Genomic DNA, 23,172 nt, shown 5'->3' with positions numbered 1-23,172 from the left:
ACAAATCAATAAACAAACAAGACATGGATAATTTTTCTGTAGAATTTGTATACATGAATTAGTGATTTCTTATTTTTATAAGATTTCTGTAACAGATGAACGTAAAGAAACAAACTGCATATCTCCCCCTAACCCACGTGGATTTCAATGAAAAAACAACAGAACCACATGGGTATATCTTGCTTACAAAGTCAAAAGAATAGCTCAGAAAAACCCTATCTTATCTTTAATCCAAAACCCTTTTCACCGTCCCAACCTTTATAACAACAAAACAAACTACTACGATATACAATTATACAAATGATGCCAGATCTCACACATGCTGAGACCAGTATACAATTGGGTTTGACTAGGGGCAGGAAGCAGCAACATAATCAATCATAGTTGTAACTGTCCTGGGCCTTTCTGTGAGAACGATCTTGAAGTAGGCCCACTCATGTCTGATGCAGACAGGTGCCGTGGTTCTTCGGGTCTTTCAATTTCCTGCATACACAGAATGCAACAATGAGATTGCAGGAATAGCAATAGCATCCTTAAATGCAAACTGAAGGTATAAGTTGAAATAAGAAGAAAACTTATAAGTAATTGGGCCCCAAGAGGGGGAAAGCGAAATTCAAACTCTTGACGTCCGCTTTACGAGGCAAAGAAAGAAAACTAAATAGTGCAGATGAAATATAAAAATAACAGTGCCTTGTCCAAATATTTGAGGCAGTGAGGCAGGCACTTCACTTCTCTGTCCAGTCTTCTGCTCTAACCCCTAGAATTCACATTTTGTGATTGCCATCAGAGTTTTTTTTATAGCCCAAGGGTCTAAAAAGAGGCTCTCCCTCCCGACCATTGTGGATTATTTCTCTTTTTCACCTTTTCCCTTCTTTACTTTTCCTTTTGTTGTAAGCACAAGAACATGACAAACATGGCACCACATTCAAAATTTTCACTCCAGTTCTTTAAATTTACTCATCTCAATATTTTTACCTAAAACAAACTCAATTCAGATGTATATATAGCTAAAATGATATTTTGAATATCAAAGAGAAGCCCCACGGCCACGGACCTTTGAAAATGAAGTGGTAGAACTGTTGCGCAACTGTGCCTGTGCTTTCGCAAGCATACGATGCTGGTGCTGCATTTGCTCAAACTGTTGTAGCCTTGAAGCAAAGTTAATTCCATTATGTGAATTTCCGCCATCCTGGATCCCGTCTCCATCCTCGTTGATTTGTGACCCACTTGGCATGTGATGTAGAATTTGATAGGGGTTCCCTGATGATGTACGCCTAAGTTGCTCACCATTGAAGGAATATGAAGGTACTGTTTTTAAACGAGTTCGTAGTATCTTGAAAGCGGCACTTTGCTGCATTAAAGTATCAGCAAGGTAAACATGAATGACTAACATAATTAAAGCAGAAACAAAAAAATATATTGCACTATGGAATTAAAACTAGCCAGCAGCTAACATCAAGAGCAAGATTAATCTCCTTCAGAATTTTAAGACCACAACCCCAACTGCAAATAAGGCTGATCGCAAATTATAGAGAGCTTAAGAGAAGAAACCATCATGCTTCTGATATTTTGAAGAGGAACAAGGAAACAGAAAGAAGCCAAAACAAGGTTTCAAAACAAATTTGAGAACAATCCTTCCCAACCAAAACTCTGACAGAAAAGCTCTCTTAGCTGCACACTTTATAAACAAATAATGATAAAGAGCCACAGAAGGGGGAAACCAAGGGCACTGCCTAGTTTTTACTTTAACTACTAGCATGACCTTCCAGGAATTTAAAAGGCTAAAAAGGAGAAACAGTATTGCTTGTCCCGACTATTACTAGTGTAAACAACTAGATTCATCTTCATTAGAGAATGAAACAACAGCTGCTCGGTAACCTTAAGATTTTAGTATCAAAAAGACCAATTACGATAACAATCAGGTAAATCACGATGATGTGAATCCCGCTTTTTTAATTGGGTGTCAAAAATCCACAATATTAAGCAGATTTCAAGGAAAAAGAGCAGCTCAAATTTGATATGGACAATAGTTTTTAAGTGCTTTATGCCTAAACAGAGCATCAAACTGACTATAGCTAGATGAATTATATATTTTTTGACAAACTTTGTTCTCGGTCCCTTAAATTTGCAGCTATAGCACAGAGGTACCGGATTTTCCTAGTAAATTTGATGCTCCTGACAGCCATTGAAGATGATCATCTTTGGGAGGTAAAGGGTGTGTGTTCTAAGGATAGAGGTAGAAGGGAGCTGTTGATCTTAGAATGCTCCATAACCTATGACAATGCATGCACGTCCTCTAGGTGTTGGAAAGGCAAGGCTCTCATGCTATCGCGTTGAGTGCTTCGTGTGGGTTTCAGGTCAAGGATTTTCGTGTTTTGTGGGTTTCAGGTTGGTGTGCTTGTCGGGTTTGAGGGCTTCTTGGGTTTTGTGGTTTTGTGGTTTTTTGTTTTTTTTCTTTGGGTTTTTGTTAGGTGCTTCTTGTATATATTGTCCGTGTACTTAGGGGCACCTTACGCTTTTTTATAAAATTTTCATTACTTATCAAAAAAAAAAAAAATTTCCTAGCAAACCCACGAATGGCAACAGGATCATGCATCCTGATTTGTGGCACTCCACATTCCAATTCACCAAGAGTGACAATCCCAATGTACTGTGTTTGTGATTGTTCATCATTATTGAATAAAGAAGAGATCTTTGGATAAGAATTTATTAAAAAAATTATAAAATACAGGAAATATAAAGGGAGAAAAAAAGTAAAATAAAGACTTGTGATTGATTAATTTGATGTGCATATACATAGATAAGTACAAACCCACTTACATAATTGGAGTGTATAGTCAGTTTTAATGCAGGCAAATATGTTAGTGAAAATAAGACTCTTCAAGAACCGCACCTGGGGAAGCAACATTAGAAGGCCATACAAGGCTTTTAACAGCCATATATATCTTCCAGGTTCAAGAAGCTGCAAGAATCACAAAATGGGTCAGACACAACCAACATATAAACTGTGACTTGGAGAGACAGATACAGGAAACACGAAAATATATACATATATCCATTTAATTGCCAAAAAAAAGATCCACCATTAAACACTTTGTACAACAGTAACATAATATATCGAGAATGCAAAAACCCCATTTTTAATCCAACACCAAATACATAGAATATTATATGAGAGATGGTCATGCATCATGCAAGTGTTCAACCAGTACATCAAAGGCATAAATAATCTTTCCATGTACAAAGGATTTTATTGTAAGACAGACAAGGGGAAAAAAAATTGTTCATCGACAAGGCATACTTCCCATATTAGCCAGACTTAAACAGTATATTTTAACATCACCTTTTTCTTAAAAGGATACTAGCAAAAAGGTTGCTTATGCTACACTCTTTCCCTTTAAAAATAAAAAAATAAAAAATCAGGAACTAACCTACAGATCTAATTTAACAATAATATTCTTAATTTCATAAGAATCCAAAAGGGGGCACACGAAGTATAAAAATAAAACCCTTCTCCAAGGAGATAGAAGCCAAATCCTAAAGTTCAAGTGATTAATAAGCTCCCAAAAGAGACACAAGGCTTCATAAGATGGATAACTGAAACCAAAGAAAACAAGATTGAGGAACCTCATTGTTATTTCCCAGAAAAATAGTTCCTCTCATTGAAATGTCAACTAGACATTCCACATCAAAGACATAAAAGTTCTTTCCAAGCAACTAAATCGCATTCTACTATCAAATTTCCAGATCCAAGAAGCCAGCAATCAATCATCGAGCAAGGAATAACGCAATATATACAAAAAGAGAGAAGAAGAAAAAAAACCCCATAGTCGAAAGCACCTTTTCCACCCAACAATGATTAAAAAAATGGTCTACTGTTTCCTTGCCCTGTTTGCCGGTGTAACAGCAATTAAAGACAAAATTCTTATAATTCCAAGAAATTCTTCCGCTTCCACAAGGGATACCACTTTCAGTGGGAGCACTTACATGCCAAATACTCCTCCAAGAAACCTCATCTGCCATCCCCCCTGTTACCGCACAGAAACAAATAAAAACTTCTCACCTCAGACTTGCAACTCCTACTTGATCTCCAACAGAACATTTTCTCCTACTGTGGTATAAGAGACAAAGAGAACCAACTGACCGTGTTTCCCAAATGTGCACAGGCCAAACAATCCTCAAATTCCAATATGATACACTCCCTGACCAACTTATATAGCTAGCCACAAGGAACAGGAGAATAAATCAGGAAAAACTAATTCAAAAACACTTCTACACACCACATATCCTACGAGAATAATACTTGTCCCCTCACCCCCTTAAAGGAAATATACTCCACAAACTCAAGCAAGCCTATTCCTAATTGTTCTCCACACACTTGCCTAATGTATTCTCCTCACCCCATTAAAGGAAATATACTCCACAAACTCAAGCCATCCTATTCCTAATTGTTCTCCACACACTTGCCTAATGTATTCTCCTCACCACATTTTCAAAGAAAAACATCAGCAGTTGTGAAAACATCATAAGAAATAACTCCTCCAGGAAATATTTGGTGGAGTCGCTAAGAGAAAAACCCCAGATTAGATCAAAGTATGAATAGATCAAGTATGAATATATGCCAATACAAGGACCAAGTATTTAAGGTGAGGTAGAACTTTGTCTTTCATTCATGCACCTGCAATCTAAGATAAGCAAAGATTGGAGTTTCCAGCAAGCGAATCAACTTATCCAGCTGAACCAAAAATTTGACATTAATATCTTCCTCCACCAGAGACTGTATTACCACACTTGCATGCTGGTATGTCTGTCAAGCAAGATAAAAGATGATCACTCAACGAAACAAAAACAAATGCAGCAAAAATCTACAAACAGAGGAGGGGGGGTGGTGGGGTTAAGAGAGAGAGAAAGAAATTTAAAATGAAATGGTTTTCCATTAAAAAAATCAAAACTCACCTGTGCTAATAAGCAAAGACTTATAATTGCCATGGGTGAATGACACCATGAAGCATACAAAGATACAAATAAGTTTCTCCCAGCAGGATTCACCAGTGAGTGTTTTAAAAGATCCCGAAGCTCAGACAATTCAGACGACGTAAGCAAAATCAAATTCAACGCCTGAAATAAAAAGAAAAGCATCAAATGGATAAACAAAAATTCACCTCACTTAAGTGGCTAAATATTTGACATAGGCAAAAAGAAAACAAAATTAACAGCTAAAAAAAAAAGAATAATAAAAAAAGAGAGACAATTTTAATAAAATATGGTCTGTTTTATAATTGCTTCATTTTATTATAAAAAAAAAATTGTAATAAAACAAAGCATTGTTTCCTTTGGTTACTCATACACAACAGGGTTAAACAAGTTCTTAGATAACTGACAGAACCTGAACCATAATTGACGCAAAATCCAGGTCAGATTCTCCTTCTAGTATGGTTGAGAGTTCACGATAGACCCTTTCAGCATTTAAAAGTACACAAAGCCGGCGGATTATCAGAGCACCACGTCTGAGGAATAAAATAAAGAACAAAAGAAGAGAATTAATCCCAGAAGAAAGAAATAATTCATTTAAATTATTACTGATAAAGCATCAGTACGAGGAGTAGCTATAAGAAAGCATGAAAGAGATAAGGACAGAAACTCACTTCTCCAGAAGAGAATTATCTACCCGAAAATTATGAACAAGGAAAACCACAAGCTGGCGAAAATGCTGAGGATCTTTTGCTATGCACGCATGAACCTCAAGAACAAGGAGCACCACCTGGAGAGATCCATCATTGCCAAACAATTATAGATAGAAGCCAAAGGTTGATGCTTTTTGGTACTCTATACATGCAAGGATTATTCATTTGCTTTAAACCAATAAATGGAGTACAAACACATAAATCAAAATTAATCAATTTCATTTTTATGTTTCTATCTTACACAAAAGTTGTAGTTCAAAGGAAGGCTATTACAAGGATATGACAACAAAGCACACAAACGTATATAAAGAAAAGGAGATCAAGGTGGAAAGGAAAGGTAAAGAGCCATTCTTAGCTTTAAAATCCTTCAGAAAAGCACTCATTAAAGACTTCTTCAACAAGGGCAAACAAGCTGTCCTGAAACAAATCTCCTCTTACCACTGAACTCAATATCCATACCTCCAAACATACGCAACACCAAAAAGTAAAATGACACCAATCTCCTCCAGTTTTTTTTTTATTATTATTTTTTATGAAAAATAATTTATTAAGAGAAAAGGGAAAAGCCTCGTACACAAAAAGTATACAAGAAAGACAATCACCCTAAAGGTGTCTACAATCTAGAAAGTTAACAAGATCTACAAGATTCAATGAAGAAAAATTAGGAACATAGATTATAGCTCAGTCTAAGAGAGATCTCATAAAAGAGAATTTTAATCTGAGCACATTGGACTTGCAGTCCCCAAAGAGGTGCCGATTTTTCTCTCCAAATGATCCACTTTAAAAGCATGAGAATAACTTTCCAGATAGCCTCTTGTTAGTGTCCCCGTCCTTGAGTCTTGACATAGCCCATGAAACCCGAAAGGATCACCCCACAAGCCCTGGACAAGGATGGGGAACCCCTGAAATTAGACTGCTCGAAATTTCAGGAGATCCCAATCCCTTGGACAATACTAGCTGAAGTCTGCTCCATTTTAGTTTCTTAAAAACAAACTATATCAGGCTTCTAATTTTCAATAAGTTGCTAATGTTGAGCCTTTTCCATTCATCGTTAAGTCCTCAAACATTCTAGCTAATAATTTTCAGACTCATAATGGGGTTAAAGCCTTGCCAAGATATCGAGGACAGGATTTGGATAGATTCCTCTTGGAATTATAGTTCACTGCAAGCCAAATTGAGCAGTTCCCTAACTCCTCTAACCCTACTCCCAGTCTCCTTTATGAAAAAGCCCAATGTTCCTTAGTGCCCCTTACGACAGGATTCAATTGCAGAGAACTTTGAAACCTCCTATTCAAAACCTTCATATGAAACCCCCAAGAATTTTTCTACCCCAAAGATTCATCTCTTGACCCATTCTAAGCACTCAAATAGACACTCCTGGGTGGTCCATCATAGCCCACTTATTACGGTACATGATACGACCAAACAAGAATGTCTCAAGCATGATACTCATGCCAACAAATTTCCTTATAGCTAGGTAACTACAAACGCTACCAGATGCAGTCTCAGGTACTCATTGAAGTAGAATTTGGACTAAGGATTAACCCTAAGGCTACAAATGGTACTGATACCAGCAATTGATACTGTTTCACAAGTCTACTATCAAAGATGTTATTTACAAAATATTCTTGTAAAAACTAAAGCATGGATCTCAGATAAATAGACCAAATGTCATCTTTGCTGGAAGATTGATTCAAAACTCTTCACACTATCAAAGTGTGAAGCGACCAAAAGGCAATGGTCCGATTTCAAACCATTGCTCATTTTTTACAACATTTTCTCTTCACACTTAAAGGTCTGCCCAGCAATAGGGGAAAAGAATAACTAAAAACAAAGAACTGTTAGTGCCTTGAATTCAATAATAGCCGAGTATATGTACTCCTCACTATCAGATAATATATTCTATCCTCTTCGCTTTTCTCCCTCGACAACATTTGTTTTTTCAACTATCATCTTTGCAGCATTATCTCACTATGAACTAATAGCTGATGCCCAGAGATCCAAGCAAAGAAAAAGTGGCATGGTCCATATACAGAGATCGACAGCAGTGCCACAAATAAAAGTAATTCTAATTGCACTAATGTTGACAATGAAATTCATTAGAAAATGCAACTTGATAAAATAATCAAAGATGAAAATGTACAATCAGGATAAAAGGATTACCTCATCAGAGGGATCTGATAGCACTTTCAGAAGGGTGTCAAATATGTCATCAAGGACACTTAAGACCTGCTCCAGGTAGAAGAATAAATTTAAACATTTCAACAGACAAATCTACAAACAGAAATTCAGAGCAAAACAAGTAAACAAGGAGAAATGGCCCAAAAATTAATTGGTAAAACTGAGCTGATTACAGCTTTTCATCCCTTTCTTTGATTTGGTACTTCACTTGTTTTTCTCTCTTTTCTCCTAAAATATATATTATAGATGGTAATTAATGAATTACCATATAACCAGGTTGGGATACATTTGTATTCTTTTAAGCATGACCATGCCAGAGGCCGCATTGTTGTATATATTTCAGGTCGAAGTATGCATCTTAAATCTCATATTCACATATTCCAATAGCTGCAACTGAGCTTAAGCCAAATGCCTACGCTTAATGTTGCAAATGACCTGAGCCAAGTACCTATTACCCAAACTCGCCTCTATCAGAAAAATGAAGCTTCACTCTAGCAAAAGCCATTAAATATAATCTCAAGCAAGTTGCCACAGAAGTTGCTGGCAACAGTTTTGAGTAAGACTTTTTGAAACTTAAAAGTTAAACTTTAATATGTCAACCACTGGTCTGGTCACTGACAAGTCCATGTGATACACCCTCATTTCCATGGAAGTCTAAGGAAGTTGCAAAGGTGGAAAAGGTAATTCATAGACAGCAAATGTCACCTCAAATTGCACTCTTTTCCAATGTGGGATTTACTATTATGAGGCAAAATGTTGTCCAACTAAAAGCTACTCGAAAAAGGGAACCCCAGGTGTATATATGATAAATATGGTATTTACATGCCTCTTTCCCTCAGTTGACACAAGGCCTTTAGTCAACTCATGACAAACCAGCTCACAAACTTCCAAGAAAGAGAATGTTGAGTTCAGGCTCAGCACCTTTTCCATAACCAAGCCTCACAATAAGGCGCAGGTTGATTTATTTAACAAACTACCGAGCAAAGCCCTAGCTAATTGTAAACGGCTTATTTTTGTGGAAGAGCATATAGGAAATAGGAGCTCTTTAATGAAATTTTCTAGAGAAGCCTCCCCACAACTCCCAATGTAAATATATGATGAATAGTGTTTTTTCTTTTTAATATATGTAATGCGCCCTTTTGCATTTTAATGAAGTTCGTTTACTTGTAACAAAAAAAAAATAAAAAATAATAAGTATTAATCAGTCTTAATAAAAGTATGTAAAGGCGCCCCAAAGTACACTGGGAGTATACAAAAGGATTACCTAACTAGAAAGGGAAAAGCGAACAAGAAAATCATCGCAACTAATTGACACCGGAAAGACAAGCCCAACGGTCCAAAGGTACAATGTAGAAAAGCAAGAGGATAAGATGTCTTCCAATGACCCCTCCAAGTCCTCAAAACACCTATTATTTCTCTACCTCCATAAACACCAAAAAAAGCAAGTAGGCACCATCTTTCAAACCGCGGCACTCCCCCTCCTCCCCAAAGACCACCAAAAGGCGATAAAATCAGAAACCCGTCTCGGCATCACCCAAGACAGCCCAAACTGACCAAAAAATGCACTCCACAAAGCATAAGCTACCTCGCAATGAAGAAGATGATCCACCGTCTCCTCACTCCTCTTGCACATACATATGTTCGTCACAATGACATGTCGCTTCCTGAGGTTATCTAGGGTCAACATTTTGCCCAAAGCCACCGACCACACAAAGAAGATCGCCCTTGGAGGAGCTTGTATTCGCCACACACTCTTCCAAGGAATCGCCTCCCTTCAGTACAAGCCAAAGAAGCATAGAGGAGCTTGACCTTGAAACGGCCTCTTTTAGAGGAGATCCACCACAACCTATCTTCACACCCTTGTCTCACTCGGGCAGAATGTAACACTTGAAAAAAAGAGGCAAATATATCTACCTCACAATCATGAGCCTCTCTAGAAAAACTAACCTTCCACTGAATAGAGCCACCCAGTACCTCCAAATGAGCCGCAACTGAGGCGTCCTTTACACAAGTAATACTGAATAAACCTAGGAAAGCTATCTTAAGAGCCGTATCACCACACCACAAATCATGCCAGAAGCGAGCCCTAGTCCCATCCCCCTCCTCAATCTGCGTAAAGCCTTTGAAAGTGTCCCACCCTTTCCTAACGTTCTTACATAAACCCACCCCAAAAGTTCCACCCGGCTCCATAGAGCACCACCCTCCCCATAAACTTCCAAACTTTGCATCCACCACAACCCTCCACAAAGTATCTCTCTCTGATCCATAGTACCACAACCATTTCCCTAACAAGGCGCGATTGAACACCATTAAGTTCCTGATACCCAAACCACCCTCCTTAACCGGAGTGCAAACCTTCGACCACTTCACCAGGTGGTACTTAAACTCTTCGCCTAGCCCACCCCAGAAAAAATTCCACTGCAGCTTCTCAATCCGCTTAGCAACACTAACCGGAATAGGGGAAAAAGACAAATAGTAAGTAGGCAAATTGGTGAGAGTGCTCTTGATAAGCGTGATCCTACCACCCTTCGACAAATACAACCTTTTCCAACAGGCTAACCGACGTTCTATCTTCTCGATAACTCCATCCCAAATATGCTTAGCCTTATAAGAGGCCCCCAGCAGCAGACCAAGGTACTTTATTGGCAAAGAAGCAACCCTACACCCTAGAATACCTGCTAACCTGCCCACTTGCTCCACATTCCCCACTGGAATTAACACCAACTTGGCCAAGTTAACCTTCAAACCGGAGGCAACTTCAAACAACAAGAATAAACTTCGCAAATAGCGTAACTGGGTGGGCATAACATTGCAAAAAATCAAGGTATCATCAGCAAACAGAAGATGAGAGAGCGTAATATTACTGACCTTGAAACCTTCTATTAGCCCCCCATTAACCACTGCCGAAATCATCATACTTAAGGCTTCCATCACAACAACAAACAACAGAGGAGAAAGGGGTCCCCCTTGTCTCAAACCCCTGAAACTGCTAAAAAAACCATTAGGAGAACCATTGATCAAAATCGAGAACCACACTGAAGAAATGCAATGTTTTATCCAAGAGCACCAATCCCACCAAATCCACACCTCTTTAGCAAATATAACAAGAAATCCCAATTCACATGATCATAAGCATTTTCCAGATCCATTTTGCAAATAACCCCTGGCTCCCCAGATCTCAACCGACTATCAAGGCATTCATTAGAAATCAAGATAGGATCTAAAATCTGCCTACCCTTAATAAAAGCACTTTGGGACTGGGAAATAATCTTATCCAGAACTACCTTCAATCTATTTGCTAAAACCTTGTCTATGATTTTGTAGATACCTCCCACAAGGCTAATTGGCCGAAAGACACTTAGATTAATAGCGCCGGTAACCTTCAGAATAAGCGAAATGAAAGATGCATTGAGGCTCTTCTTGAACATCCCTCCTGCATGAAATGCACTAAACACCTTCATAATATCCGCCCTCACAACCTCACAGCAAGTTTGGAAGAAAGCCATAGAGAACCCATCGGGGGCCCGACGCCTTATTGCCATTCATTTTAAACACCACCTTTCTAACCTCGTGCTCTTCAAAGTCTCTCTCCAATCAACTAGCCTCCACCTCCGAAATGGAATCAAAGGAAATACCATCTACCATAGGCCTCCAACGGCATTGCTCAGTAAAAAGTTTTTAATAGAACTCAACAATGTGCTCACTAATCTTGGTAGGATTTGAAGAGGGGTTGTCTCCAATCATAAGAGTATCTATAGAGTTGTGTCTTCTATTAGAGTTGGCTATGGAGTGAAAGAATTTAGTACACTTATCGCCTTCCTTCAACCCCATCACCCTGAATTTCTGCCTCCAACTCACCTCCTCCAAAAGAGTGCAATTCTCTAACTCTCGAACTACTTCCGCCTTCCTCATAACCTCCTCCGCATCGAAGGCCCTACTTTCTTCGTTCACATCCAACATCCTAAGCTCTTCAAGAAGCATTCTCTTATTCCTACCAATGTTGCCAAACACCTCCTCATTCCATGTCTTCAAGTTCAACTTCAGGGCCTTAAGCTTGCAAGCAAGAACAAAGCTCGGCGTACCATGGAATACATAGGAGTCCCACCATTGTTTCACTAGGGCCACAAACCCTTCCACTTTAAGCCACATATTTTAGAATTCGAATGGCCTTTTCCCCCTTGACACATCCCTCAGCTCAAGAATGATTGGGAAATGATCCGAGCACAAGCGGGAAAGCCTCTTCTACCTAACCCTTGGAAACCAGGCCTCCAACTTTAGGGAAACAAGAAACCAATCAATCCTTGACCACAAAGGGGGATCATTAGAAATCGACCAAGTAAACGAACCCCCAATCAGGGGAAGATCCATTAGCCCTTGTTCAGAAATAAAGTCAAAAAATTCCATCATGGCCGAATCTAGATGAGCTTCACCTGATCTTTCGCTAGGGAACCGAGTGACATTAAAATCACCCCCAATACACCACGGCATGTCCCACCAACTAAGCTTCACCTGATCTTTCGCTAGGGAACCGAGTGACATTAAAATCACCCCCAATACACCACGGCATGTCCCACCAACTAATAACTCCAGCCAACTCCTCCCAAAGGAGCCTTCTATCCCTATTGAGGTTCGGACCATAAACCCCAGCAAAAGCCCAAACAGAACGATCCCCAATATTTCTGAAAGACACCATTAGGGTGTAAGCCCCCACACAAACATCAACCTTCTCCACCACCCTGTTATCCCACATAATCAAAATACCACCCTAAGCCCTGCTAGAATCCAAACAACACCAATCCAAATGACTCCGCCCCAATAAGCTACGGACAATATTGCAAGACATACCCTGAATCTTGGTTTCTTGAAGACAAACAATATCTGTCTTCCAATTTCTGAGCATATTACCCACCCTCAACCGTTTGTCCTTCTTGTTCAACCCTCTCACATTCCAAGATTGAATGCTTAGCTTCATAAGGCCCCTACATGCCCCCTCCCCTTTCTATTGCCATGGCTCGAGCTCGCACTTCTAGCGTCATAATTCACCGAGCACTCCAAATTCCTAACCTCCCTCTTGCCCTTAGTGCCGCTACTCGTATTAATAATCATCGCATTATTCCTTCGTTCCTCTTCTAAAAAAGTCAATAGAGCTAGCAATTGCAACTTATGACCCATATACGAAATCCCTACAATCAGATAAATCTCATTAGCACATTGAATAACCCAGTCCGAATAGCCCGACGCACCCCCAGCAGTAGGACCATATGTATTCAAAGGAGGAGGCACGTTGACATCATAAGGAACCTAAACTTCGTCTCGTGTCTCAACCCCGCAGTCAACCTCTCCAACAAATTGACCAGCTTCACGCATCTCCATTACCTTTGAACACCCGAGTTCAATACTCGTATGTACCCCATTGAGTGAGGTGTAGTAACCAGGATAACCAACAAAGAATCCTTGGTCCTGAGGAATACCCAGCCCCTCACTAACCTAAACACCTTCCTGATTGCCATCACCGTGAGACCAAGGCACCAAATCTCTAACCTCGATCACTAGAGATGACATCGCCGAAGTTGCCTGAAGCGAAGCTTCCTCCCCATTGACCAACGACACAATCTCTGGCGAAATCAGGGATTCACCGGCCTTAAATCACGAACCCACACCACCATAATCCTTTCCCGACACGGCCAGCTCTAGATCGGCAGTGGGAGCTACCAGCAATGGCTTCTTTGTCAAATTTTGGGGCAAACCTGCCTTTTCCCTGGCCAACAAAGCATTCGCCGGAGAACTCTGAGGAGCTCCGATTACACCTCTCGAGACCTCGCCGGTGGGAAGAGCTCCAGGTAAGTTCACGAGACTTATAGGAGCGGCGGCAGAGACATCCGCGGCTGTCAGCGACCTCGTCACTAAGCGCGTGCCTCCTTCCGATGACAATGCCCCTGGGTCTCCGGTCCAACCCTCTTTCCATTCCATCAACGAACTGCTTGTAAGTGTCGGGTGAGAAAAATGTGTTCTCTTCCCATTTGCTCTAGAATAACCTTGGCAGTCCTGGCCCACACCCGAGCCCACAGCAGATTTTAACTTATAAACAAACACCTTCCTTTTTAGCCTTGAAGCCTCTCATGGGCCATGTGCCTTTTCTTTCAACCCACTCCTTCCCCTTTTGTACACTTCCCTCCTTAGCAGATTGGTATAATCCACGGCCCGCGACCGTGGACCTTGCCTAGCAGCCCGATCCTTCCCCTTCAGCTCACATCTTTGCCTGACAGATTGGGCTAGATCAGAACCCCTTTCTACCTGCCCTAGCCCACTTTCCTCCACCCTTATATTTTCAACAATCCTCATATCTAGACACAAATTCCACAGTCACCATATTCAAATTATTAATTTCTCATTAATTCATTTTTTATAAGTAATTGAAATATCATTAAAAAATGAAAAGCACAACCCAAGTACAAAGGAAGTATACAAGAAAAACACCTAGCTAGTAGGAGAAAAAAGAACAAAAAAATCATGAAAGCTAAGCACATTAGGAAAGATAAACGCAGCTGTCCAAAGGCAAAGAGTGTTGAAGAAAAAAGACTTAAGCTCCACTACCGTCCTCTCGTGGTTCTCGAAACTTCTATCATTTCTTTCTCATTAATTCATATAATAGAAAGAAATTGGTAATGAATATAGTAGAAAGGGAAGCATAGGTAGATCCCAGCAGGGACCTATATGGCCACCCATCATCAGGCACCAACAAAATTAACACTCCCCCTCAGTCAACTGAATCAGGAGTCCTATGTAGAACTTGCATACGCCTCCAACAAAATTGGTAGTGGGCATTTAACAGTAAATTATCTGTAGAACCATATGATGAGATTATACAAAAGAGGAGCGTATAGATGGGCAATTAGACAAACCAAAAGGTACAGAGATAATAGGTTTAGATCACTTTAGATCCACAAGAGACCTTTTGGGGGAATCAATTGTGATTGAACACCATATTTTGGAAAAAGGTTCAATTGGCAGATCCCTTGAACAGAATACAACTGTTAACATGCATGTCACATGACAGGAAAACAACCATGCAACCCGACATACATATTACTCATATGCCATGCAATTACCTCAGTTCGATGTCTGTTTAGAAGGGCTGAAATCCAGTGCAATGCTTCGATTCGAGTAGCCTCCCATTCACTAGATAATTGCCTGATCAGACAAAATAGCCAGTAATCACCATCATATCATTCTACAAGGTAAACCGATTATCCCAGTCATTGTAACAGTTAAAGAAGGGACTCTTATAAGCACTTCTCTGGCTCCTCAAGAGGAGACAGCATATACCCATAAAAGTACAAATTTCTAGTTACATTTCAAACGCAGCTTTTTTTCCAGGTTTTGAAAACAACACCTTTTTGCAATAGTAAGGATTGGTCCTACATCGAATCCTTCAGGTGGATCAGCCTTGATTGATCGAAGCTCTTCATTTGTTTCACGAGCAACCTTATAAAAATATAATGTATTTAGACGACTAGGAGAAATGAAGACTTCGTTGCATGCACTATTTAGCAACACGGTAAATATTAAAAATAACAATAATAGAAAAATAACAAGAAAATGAACCCCCCCACCCCCCCCCCCCCCCCCCAAAAAAAAAAAAAAAAAAAAAAAAAAGAGAGAGAAAAGAGAAAAGGAAAGCTAAAACAACCTACCACTCTAATTTTCTCTTCTTTATCAGATATGCAGGGCAAAATGGCTCCAAGAATATCAGCATAATAAGGAACAAGCTGGTCTCCACCAAGTTTTACAAACTCATTTATCTGTACAGCCAAGACTCAAACAAAATTAGATTACAATGAGGCAGCGAATTGCCTGTAAATCTAGAAAAGATGTCAATACTCAATCTACAATCAGATGGATAACTATATCAGAGAGTGACAATGTTTATAAATAGCAGAATACTTTGTGTGTTGTGGTTCCACTTACCCATGTAATAGCCGTTAACCGAGTAAATTCATCTGGAGAAGCTGCCCTCTGCACCAGTATTTCAGCCATGCGACCATAATCTACAGACTTCAAGAGTAGCACTGCTCGAGTCAGAAAATTACAAATGAACAAATTTTGTTTCTATGTCAAAATATTTGGCACTGGTGCATTACAAAGCCTTTCTTTGTTTGAATCCTAAGTCAAAACAAGACAATCTTATGGTTCAAACAGAGTCGTAGAAAAAGAAAAAGGGATAAAGCCTGGCACAAGATTGGAAATGGCAAGTACGACAGCATAGAGTAGAAAAGACAACAAAATTTGGCATTCAGAAGCCTTACTGCAGAGTTTTTGATCTCTTGTAGGAACTCTGAAAGAGCTGAATCAGCTTGTTGCCGTATTTCATGACTAGAATCGCTTAACATATTAAACAAACCTGAGATTTATCAAGGATGTGATACGTTCATATGCATTCAAAGAGAAGATCAGATATAGAAGAAGTTTATCGGCTTTCAAATAATGAAAACTTACCATCAAGAAAATCGGGAAGGAAACCCAGCATATCAATATCTGGAACACTGTCCAATACAGTGATCCATCCAACCAAAAACTGCCGGACATAAGGATTTAGGACATTCATACGCTCCCTTAACAACGGTATGAACTCTTCAATGCTGAGGAAGAAAGAACATCGTAAAGCAGTTCACAAACTCTTCTGATTATCTCTAATTTTTAAGAATAAGGTTACAGGTCTAAAACAGGAATTAGAAGATGGCGCACCTGAATTGATCACTTTCAGTAACAATGTCCTGTTTCATTATAGTAAAATCTGAGATTTGATTTAACAAAAGAGAAAGCCTATTTTCAGACAACTATAGGGAACAAGCCAACAATATGTTGGTGTTTTAGTTTGTACATGCATTGGGGGAAAGGGAAGGATCCCAGAATAATTGTTTACCTTCACAAGCCGATCTAAAAGATGAGCAGCACTTTGAACATTGGCATCAGAGTCTGCTGACAGCTTGCATAAGGCATCAAAAATCTGATTAAAGAATACGATGAAATCCCCTCTTACAACCTGTGCATCAGGCCATCAACAAACGTTAATGTATAAAGCCCACTACACATCCAGAAGAATGCTAATATATAATTATGCAGATCCACTCTCACCTTTGCAATATTATATAGAGCTTCACAAGCATAATAGCGAACTCTGCTATCTTGGTCAGAAAAAGAACTAAGCACAGGTGGCACAATTTGCTGGCATAATGAATCAGAAACAAAAGCAAATTATGAATTTTAAATCAATGAGAGAATGGGTAAAACAGAAGAACTAAATGTGCAGAAATTTTTGCAATGCATAACAGACAGTTATGTCCTTGTTAAGAAGACTAGCACCCCTACAACTCGATTCCATAACAATGAATAACAGTACACTGGTCCTCTTCAGTATTTAAACTGTACAATCTTGCCCATGATTTGAATCTAATACGCATGGCCAAAAACTTCCAAAGGACAACTTAAAAACAGCTGACAAAAATAGATCCTCTCCTTCTGAAAAAATAGAACTCACAAACACATTATATGGTTGATGATTATGGTCGGTCTCACTTCTTATTACCAAATTAAATTAGTAAAAATCATAACGTAAGCTCTTATGGCTGGAAAAAATATTCCCTAAAGTATCAGCATCTATAGCATGCTAAGAATAGTATGGCCACCATTTGAAAGCATGAATTCCAAGAACCACTAATTTTAGGTAGCCCACTTTCTGTCGTCAAAATATGGTGCTTCAGAAAGTAGGAGTTTCCATTTCTTTAATGAGTGCCTATCACTATAATTGGCCAAGAAGAAAGCACTCTTATGTAACTCCTACCCCATAAGAGCATTCCCAATGGAAGAGCCAAATGTTACTTTTATCTAAAATAGCTCTTCAAATGTTTAAAAAAGCTCTTACATTGGATTAACAAAAAAAAAAATGTAAAATAGATATTTGATTGGAAGAGCTAAAAAAAAAGCTTAATATAGCAGCACTTTTCAAGTGAGCTATTTTATTTTTCATTGTTTCTCTTACCTGTTTTCTCTTTTTCCCAAATATTTTCCTACTTTTTCTTTGCATGTTCTCTTTTTCCCAAAAATTTTCCCATTTTTCCTCTCACATGTTCTATTTTTCTCAAAACTTTTCTTACTTTTAATAACATTTTAATAGAATAGATGTAGCTAATCGGATGTAGAGACATTTAAAAATGGCTTAGCTAAACTAGATAAAAAGGAGTTTTGAGAAGCCATTTTACATAAAAATATGGCTCCTCCATTGGGAATGCTCTAATATACCAATATACATAAAGAAAATAATTAAAAGATAAAAGGCTACAAGGAGATTTAATGGTGGATATTGTGCATGTCCCCTTTCTTTTTTTTCTTTTATTTTGCATTTTTCTTCTAGCCCTGGTAAGGTAATCAACTTCCTATCATCTTAAAACAAAGAGCACAACTATTTCAAAAAATTGCTTTCCTACAAGCACGATAATTAATCCAACCATAGCATCCAAAGGCAAGTTCAGATCTTGCTTCAAATCTGATGAAAGCAAATTTTCTCTATTGAGCACATATGTAACAAACACAAGTGAACCTCAAATAGACACAAAGGTTGAAGAAATAATGTGGTTTTGGTGCTTTGCCACCATCCCCTATGTCGTTGCAATCTAACTGCAACATTGGCTCAAAGGAAAAGGAAAATGCAGCCACAAGTCAAATTGGCTAAGGTAATTACAGAAACATCAATGAAAGGCCTCCATTTGTTAATTCATGACCGGAACCAGCCTACCAAGGCAGACCATGCAACCTCCAAAACCATTGTAAGCAGGCATATACACTTCTTTCATTAGTAAAAAATTCATTAAATAAAAAAAATTAAAATTAAAAAAAAAAAAAAAAAAATTATAAATGGGGTACAAGAGGATCTCCAAAATTTATAAACTAAAATTAAGGAGATCTGTGATATTAGAAAAAGAAAAGCATAATTGTGCGTTCTCTCCATATATTACACATAACACATAATGGAATGTGTTCCAAATTTGTTGCCTCTTTTACAGAAAAATATACATTCCAAACTACATTTTACAGAAAAATAAATGTATATTCACCAAAAAAAAAACAAAAAAAAACAAAAAAAAAACAAAAGAAAGAAATGAAAAACAAAAGACTTAAAGTAAAAAAGGGTCTAAAATAAATAAATAAAACTCTTTTTATCTTTCACATCTTGAAGGGAGAGAGGAAAATGAACCAAAAAATAAAATGAGAGAAGGATGGGATTTCTCTAGCTTTTGGCATAGTGAGCCTCATCATTGAGTACAGTAATGAATCCAAATCTTTAATGAATTAGGACAGGAAATCCAAGTTTACTATTGAAACAATAAACTCAAAAGAACTGCAATATTTCACTCCAGTGTATATATATATATATATATATATATATATATATATTGCAAGAGAGAGAGAGGACTCAAATAAATAACAAAATGCTAATGATTTAATTACGATGCCAAGCAACATCTAACAACTACCATCCCACATATGATCAAACAAGAATAATAAATCTATAGAAAAATGCAATATTATGCTACAGCATTTTCAAGTGGAATATATGGGTGGTACAAGGGGATTTGCGGCAGTGGCCCTAAGTGATACAAATTCAAAGTTTGACAAGTTCAGTTGAAATGTAACTTAAAAATGACCGATGCAATCAATGAGACAATGATAATTGATAAAGCAAGCTGACAACCATATAAGAGCTACAGCTCTCAGAGTAAGTTATAAAGAGGGGCTTCTATGTACATGCACTTGGTCATTCATTACCAGCATAAAAATTTAGTAAGCTTTTAAGCAATATCAGTAAGAGAACCAGCACACCTCCTCAAATGTACAATACTTTTTTTTTTTTTTTTTGATAAGTAATAAGAAGTTTTATTAAAAGCGTATAGGCGCCCCAAAGTACACTGGGAGTATACAACGGAATCACCTAACGAGATCAAATGTACGATACTAATTTCCACCTATTGGACACATTGTAATAAGTTTATCTGCAGATCAAAATGTCAATATTCTAGTCATCCAGAATCACTGTTGTGATCCATGTGAACCACTGAATTACATTACTAACATTTCAACTAAGAGCGTGTCTATATTCTTAGAACATACTGCCACAGGAAGCTTATAGGTTTCTAGTGATATTTGACACATTCAGTCATTTTGATCCAGCACCAATCTTAAATGTAATCCCGGCCACGAAGAGCAACTGGTAAAAGTTAAACTTAACTAGGCCCAAAATTGACACAAATGAATGACATCAATAAAGTAATGTGCACGAGTCAAACCCCTTACGTCAAGATGTTGAGCCGCTTCAGTAGTCAATCCAACTGTTGCAGCAGCTAATCCTATCAATCCTCCCTACATCAAACAAAAATAATACAACCAAACTTCAAATTTTCCCGCAAAGAAAACCAAACTCCACAAACCTCTTGCAAACAATTTCCCCAAATCGAGATATCATTAAAAACGTAAGGCACCCATGTAGAAAGTATTCGAGAAAAGCCAACTAACTAGTAGGGGCATGAAAAACCAAGAAAATCAAGGTAACAAGAAAGTATAAAGAAAAGTATACAAGAAAAGCCACCTAACTAGTAAGGGCAAGAAGAACAAGAAAATCATGGTATTCAGCAGCTGTCCAGAGATGAGCAGTCAATAATTACTGATTCTAATTCACTGAAATACCTTCCGGTAATTCGCTTGCGCCGAAAGCGTAAATTCCATAATCAACAAATTGATCACCGCCGTAATCTTGTCGTGATCCCCAGCCGCCGCGAGCTGCTTCACGATTCCCTCGACCTATACACACGCACACGCACACACACAGATAGATATACACACAAGTCCTTCAAGATCCAACAAACCCCACCCAAAACCCTAGAAACCAAAACCGATCAAAGTGGGAAACAAAAGGGACCTCAAGAGCGGCATTCTTGCGCTTCTCGTAGAGCTTGTCGGAGAGATTGCGAAGCACAGAGGCGGGAATGACAGAGAGCGCGTCGGCCATGGCGAACCCCTTCGAATTCTCTCTGAATGAATTTCCGCTCAGAACTCAAAACATCAAAGTCGTTTCCGGATCTTTCTCCTGCTCCAGTCGGAACATCTCTCTAGGGTTTTTCTCTTTTCCCAAAGATCTCGGAATCGACGTAACTGGTAATGAAAATATGAAATCGGACCAGGAACTTGGAACTTGACCTAATTTGGATTATTTGGACAAAAATCAGATCTACGAATTTTGGTTAAAACTTTAGTCTTTGCTTTCTTTTTCTTTTTCCTTTTTTTTTTTTTTTTTTTTTAATCCCTCTCTCTCTCAGAGTTCTTTGTGCGAAGGTAGGTGCTAAGTGAAGTTGGGACTTGGAAGCGGTATGTACTGACGAAAATGTCCTCGCTTTGTATATTTTTGTGTCTATTGAGCATGTCCATATCTGGTATTTCGCGAGGGACACATCATGATCGTTTTTGTTTTTTTGTTTTCTTGCTTCTTCTTCTCCTGAATAAACCGAATTATATGAGGGAAGAGTCTTTCAAGGAACTCGATGCATTTTCATCCTCAGAAATAATCAGAATTCTTCAACAGTAACCAAGACTAATCGTCTATTATGTAAGAAAAGTAGGAGTGAATTTTTTTTTTTTTTTTAATATTAACTTTTAACCTTACATATTTTAGATCTACATATTAAAAATAAGAAAATTAAAATTAAATTACCAAAAAAAAAAAAAAACTAAGAAAATCTCTAATATATGGTAATCTTTTTTTTTTTTTTTTTTGGTTTAAAATTGATTGGAATTCAAGTGAATGCATGTTGCCAATTTTGACGATTTGAAGTTCGAGTGATTGATAATTCGAAACTATTATTAAGAGTAATATTATTTAAGAGATTCCTATATGATTGTTATACAATTTGATAATATGATAATGAAAATCAATGTAGAGTCTTATCTTTAATTCATTTGAAATAAAAATGTTGGCTTTTTTTTATCTCTTTCCTATTCTTATTTAATAATTTGTTTCTCTCTGCGATGTTTTTATGATGTATACTTTCATTTTCAAGAAAGGTCAAGTGGAACTTTGTGTCCGTAGAAAATAATAATCACTCAAAGATTTGTGTGAATCCTTGACTAGCAAACACAAACGACAATCATGAGATCATTACTTCCTTATTAAAGAAGTGTTTAGGGTAACCAAGACGTAAAGGATGGATAAGCATTTTCCCAATTGAGCAATGACCACTTGGAGAAGTAAACAAGCACACGTTGGAAGAATATTTGGCTTTACACTTTTGATGGTAGACTTTGTGTTGTATTAATAGATACAAGTTGTAGAATTTGTACAAGGTTATAAAGACTACATATAGACATATTTTGCTTCTACTATTTACAAGTTATAAGTATTAAGTAATCTCAAACTCTATCATTTATCTTTTTGCATGATCTTCTTAAGCATCTTTATATTTATGTTTATCACGTTTTGTTGTTGATTTGTATCCAACAACTGTTGATGAATTTGTCCTCAAGAGGTAACTCAATCAGCTGTGAACTACATTTTATAAAGCGGAGGTCACTAGTTCAACTCTCTCCTCCACCTTCCCTTATGTAGACATGTCAAAAAAAAAAAAAAACAATTGTTAATGAATTTGAGTCATAATACGCCCCCTCAAGCTCAATAGTAGGAAATTGACATTGAGATATCGTGGTGCTGGAAGTGTTTTAGTGAACGGGTTAGAAAGTTGATTCTTTGTAAAGATGAACTTAACAACCAATTGCTTAGACACAACCTTGTTGTGTACAAAATAAAAATCTATTTCAATAAGCTTTGTTCTTACGTGAAACATACGATTGGCAGACATGTAAGTAGTACTTATATCATCACACCATAATGTGGGTGGATGAGGAAGAAAAATCCTAGGGGTGTCAATGTGGGCGGTTAAAAATCGCTAACCGTTTAACCGCTAACCGCTATAACCGCTTAGCGGTTAGCGGTTATTGAGTTTACTAACCGTCTAACCGCTAACCGCCTTTTTTATATAATATATTTTTATAACTATAATTATAAAAATATTTATACATATAACATAATCACTTGATTATTAAATCACAATTTTTTTAAAAAATAATTAAATCACAATTTAAGCATTAATATATTATCACTATAATTTATATGATTATATCATATAATCACAATTTAAAAAAATAATAATAATTAAATCACAATTTGAGTATTAATATATTATCACTAGAATTTATATGATTATAT

The 23,172-nt window shown here is 37.7% G+C and overlaps 1 protein-coding gene across 1 annotated transcript; it reads right to left on the bottom strand.

Annotated features, from left to right (window-relative positions):
- Positions 1-24: 24 nt before the first annotated feature.
- LOC132177420 (ARM repeat superfamily protein) lies at positions 25-21,205 on the bottom strand. Its single transcript, XM_059589727.2, has 20 exons — positions 20,836-21,205; positions 20,604-20,717; positions 20,214-20,279; positions 17,001-17,090; positions 16,789-16,908; positions 16,611-16,639; positions 16,362-16,504; positions 16,172-16,266; positions 15,834-15,920; positions 15,560-15,667; positions 15,259-15,350; positions 14,975-15,056; positions 7,848-7,913; positions 5,646-5,761; positions 5,387-5,507; positions 4,957-5,118; positions 4,679-4,807; positions 2,894-2,962; positions 1,055-1,351; positions 25-483 (listed from the first exon to the last, which is right to left on the bottom strand). Exons 1-20 carry the CDS (start codon positions 20,923-20,925, stop codon positions 379-381), a joined length of 2,181 nt encoding a protein of 726 aa, XP_059445710.1. The 5' UTR covers positions 20,926-21,205; the 3' UTR covers positions 25-378.
- Positions 21,206-23,172: the final 1,967 nt, after the last annotated feature.

Source organism: Corylus avellana, chromosome 4, assembly GCF_965113065.1.
Source record: "Corylus avellana chromosome 4, dhCorAvel1.hap1.2, whole genome shotgun sequence".
Taxonomy (NCBI): domain Eukaryota; kingdom Viridiplantae; phylum Streptophyta; class Magnoliopsida; order Fagales; family Betulaceae; genus Corylus; species Corylus avellana.
This window is presented reverse-complemented; position numbering and strand designations above follow the sequence as displayed.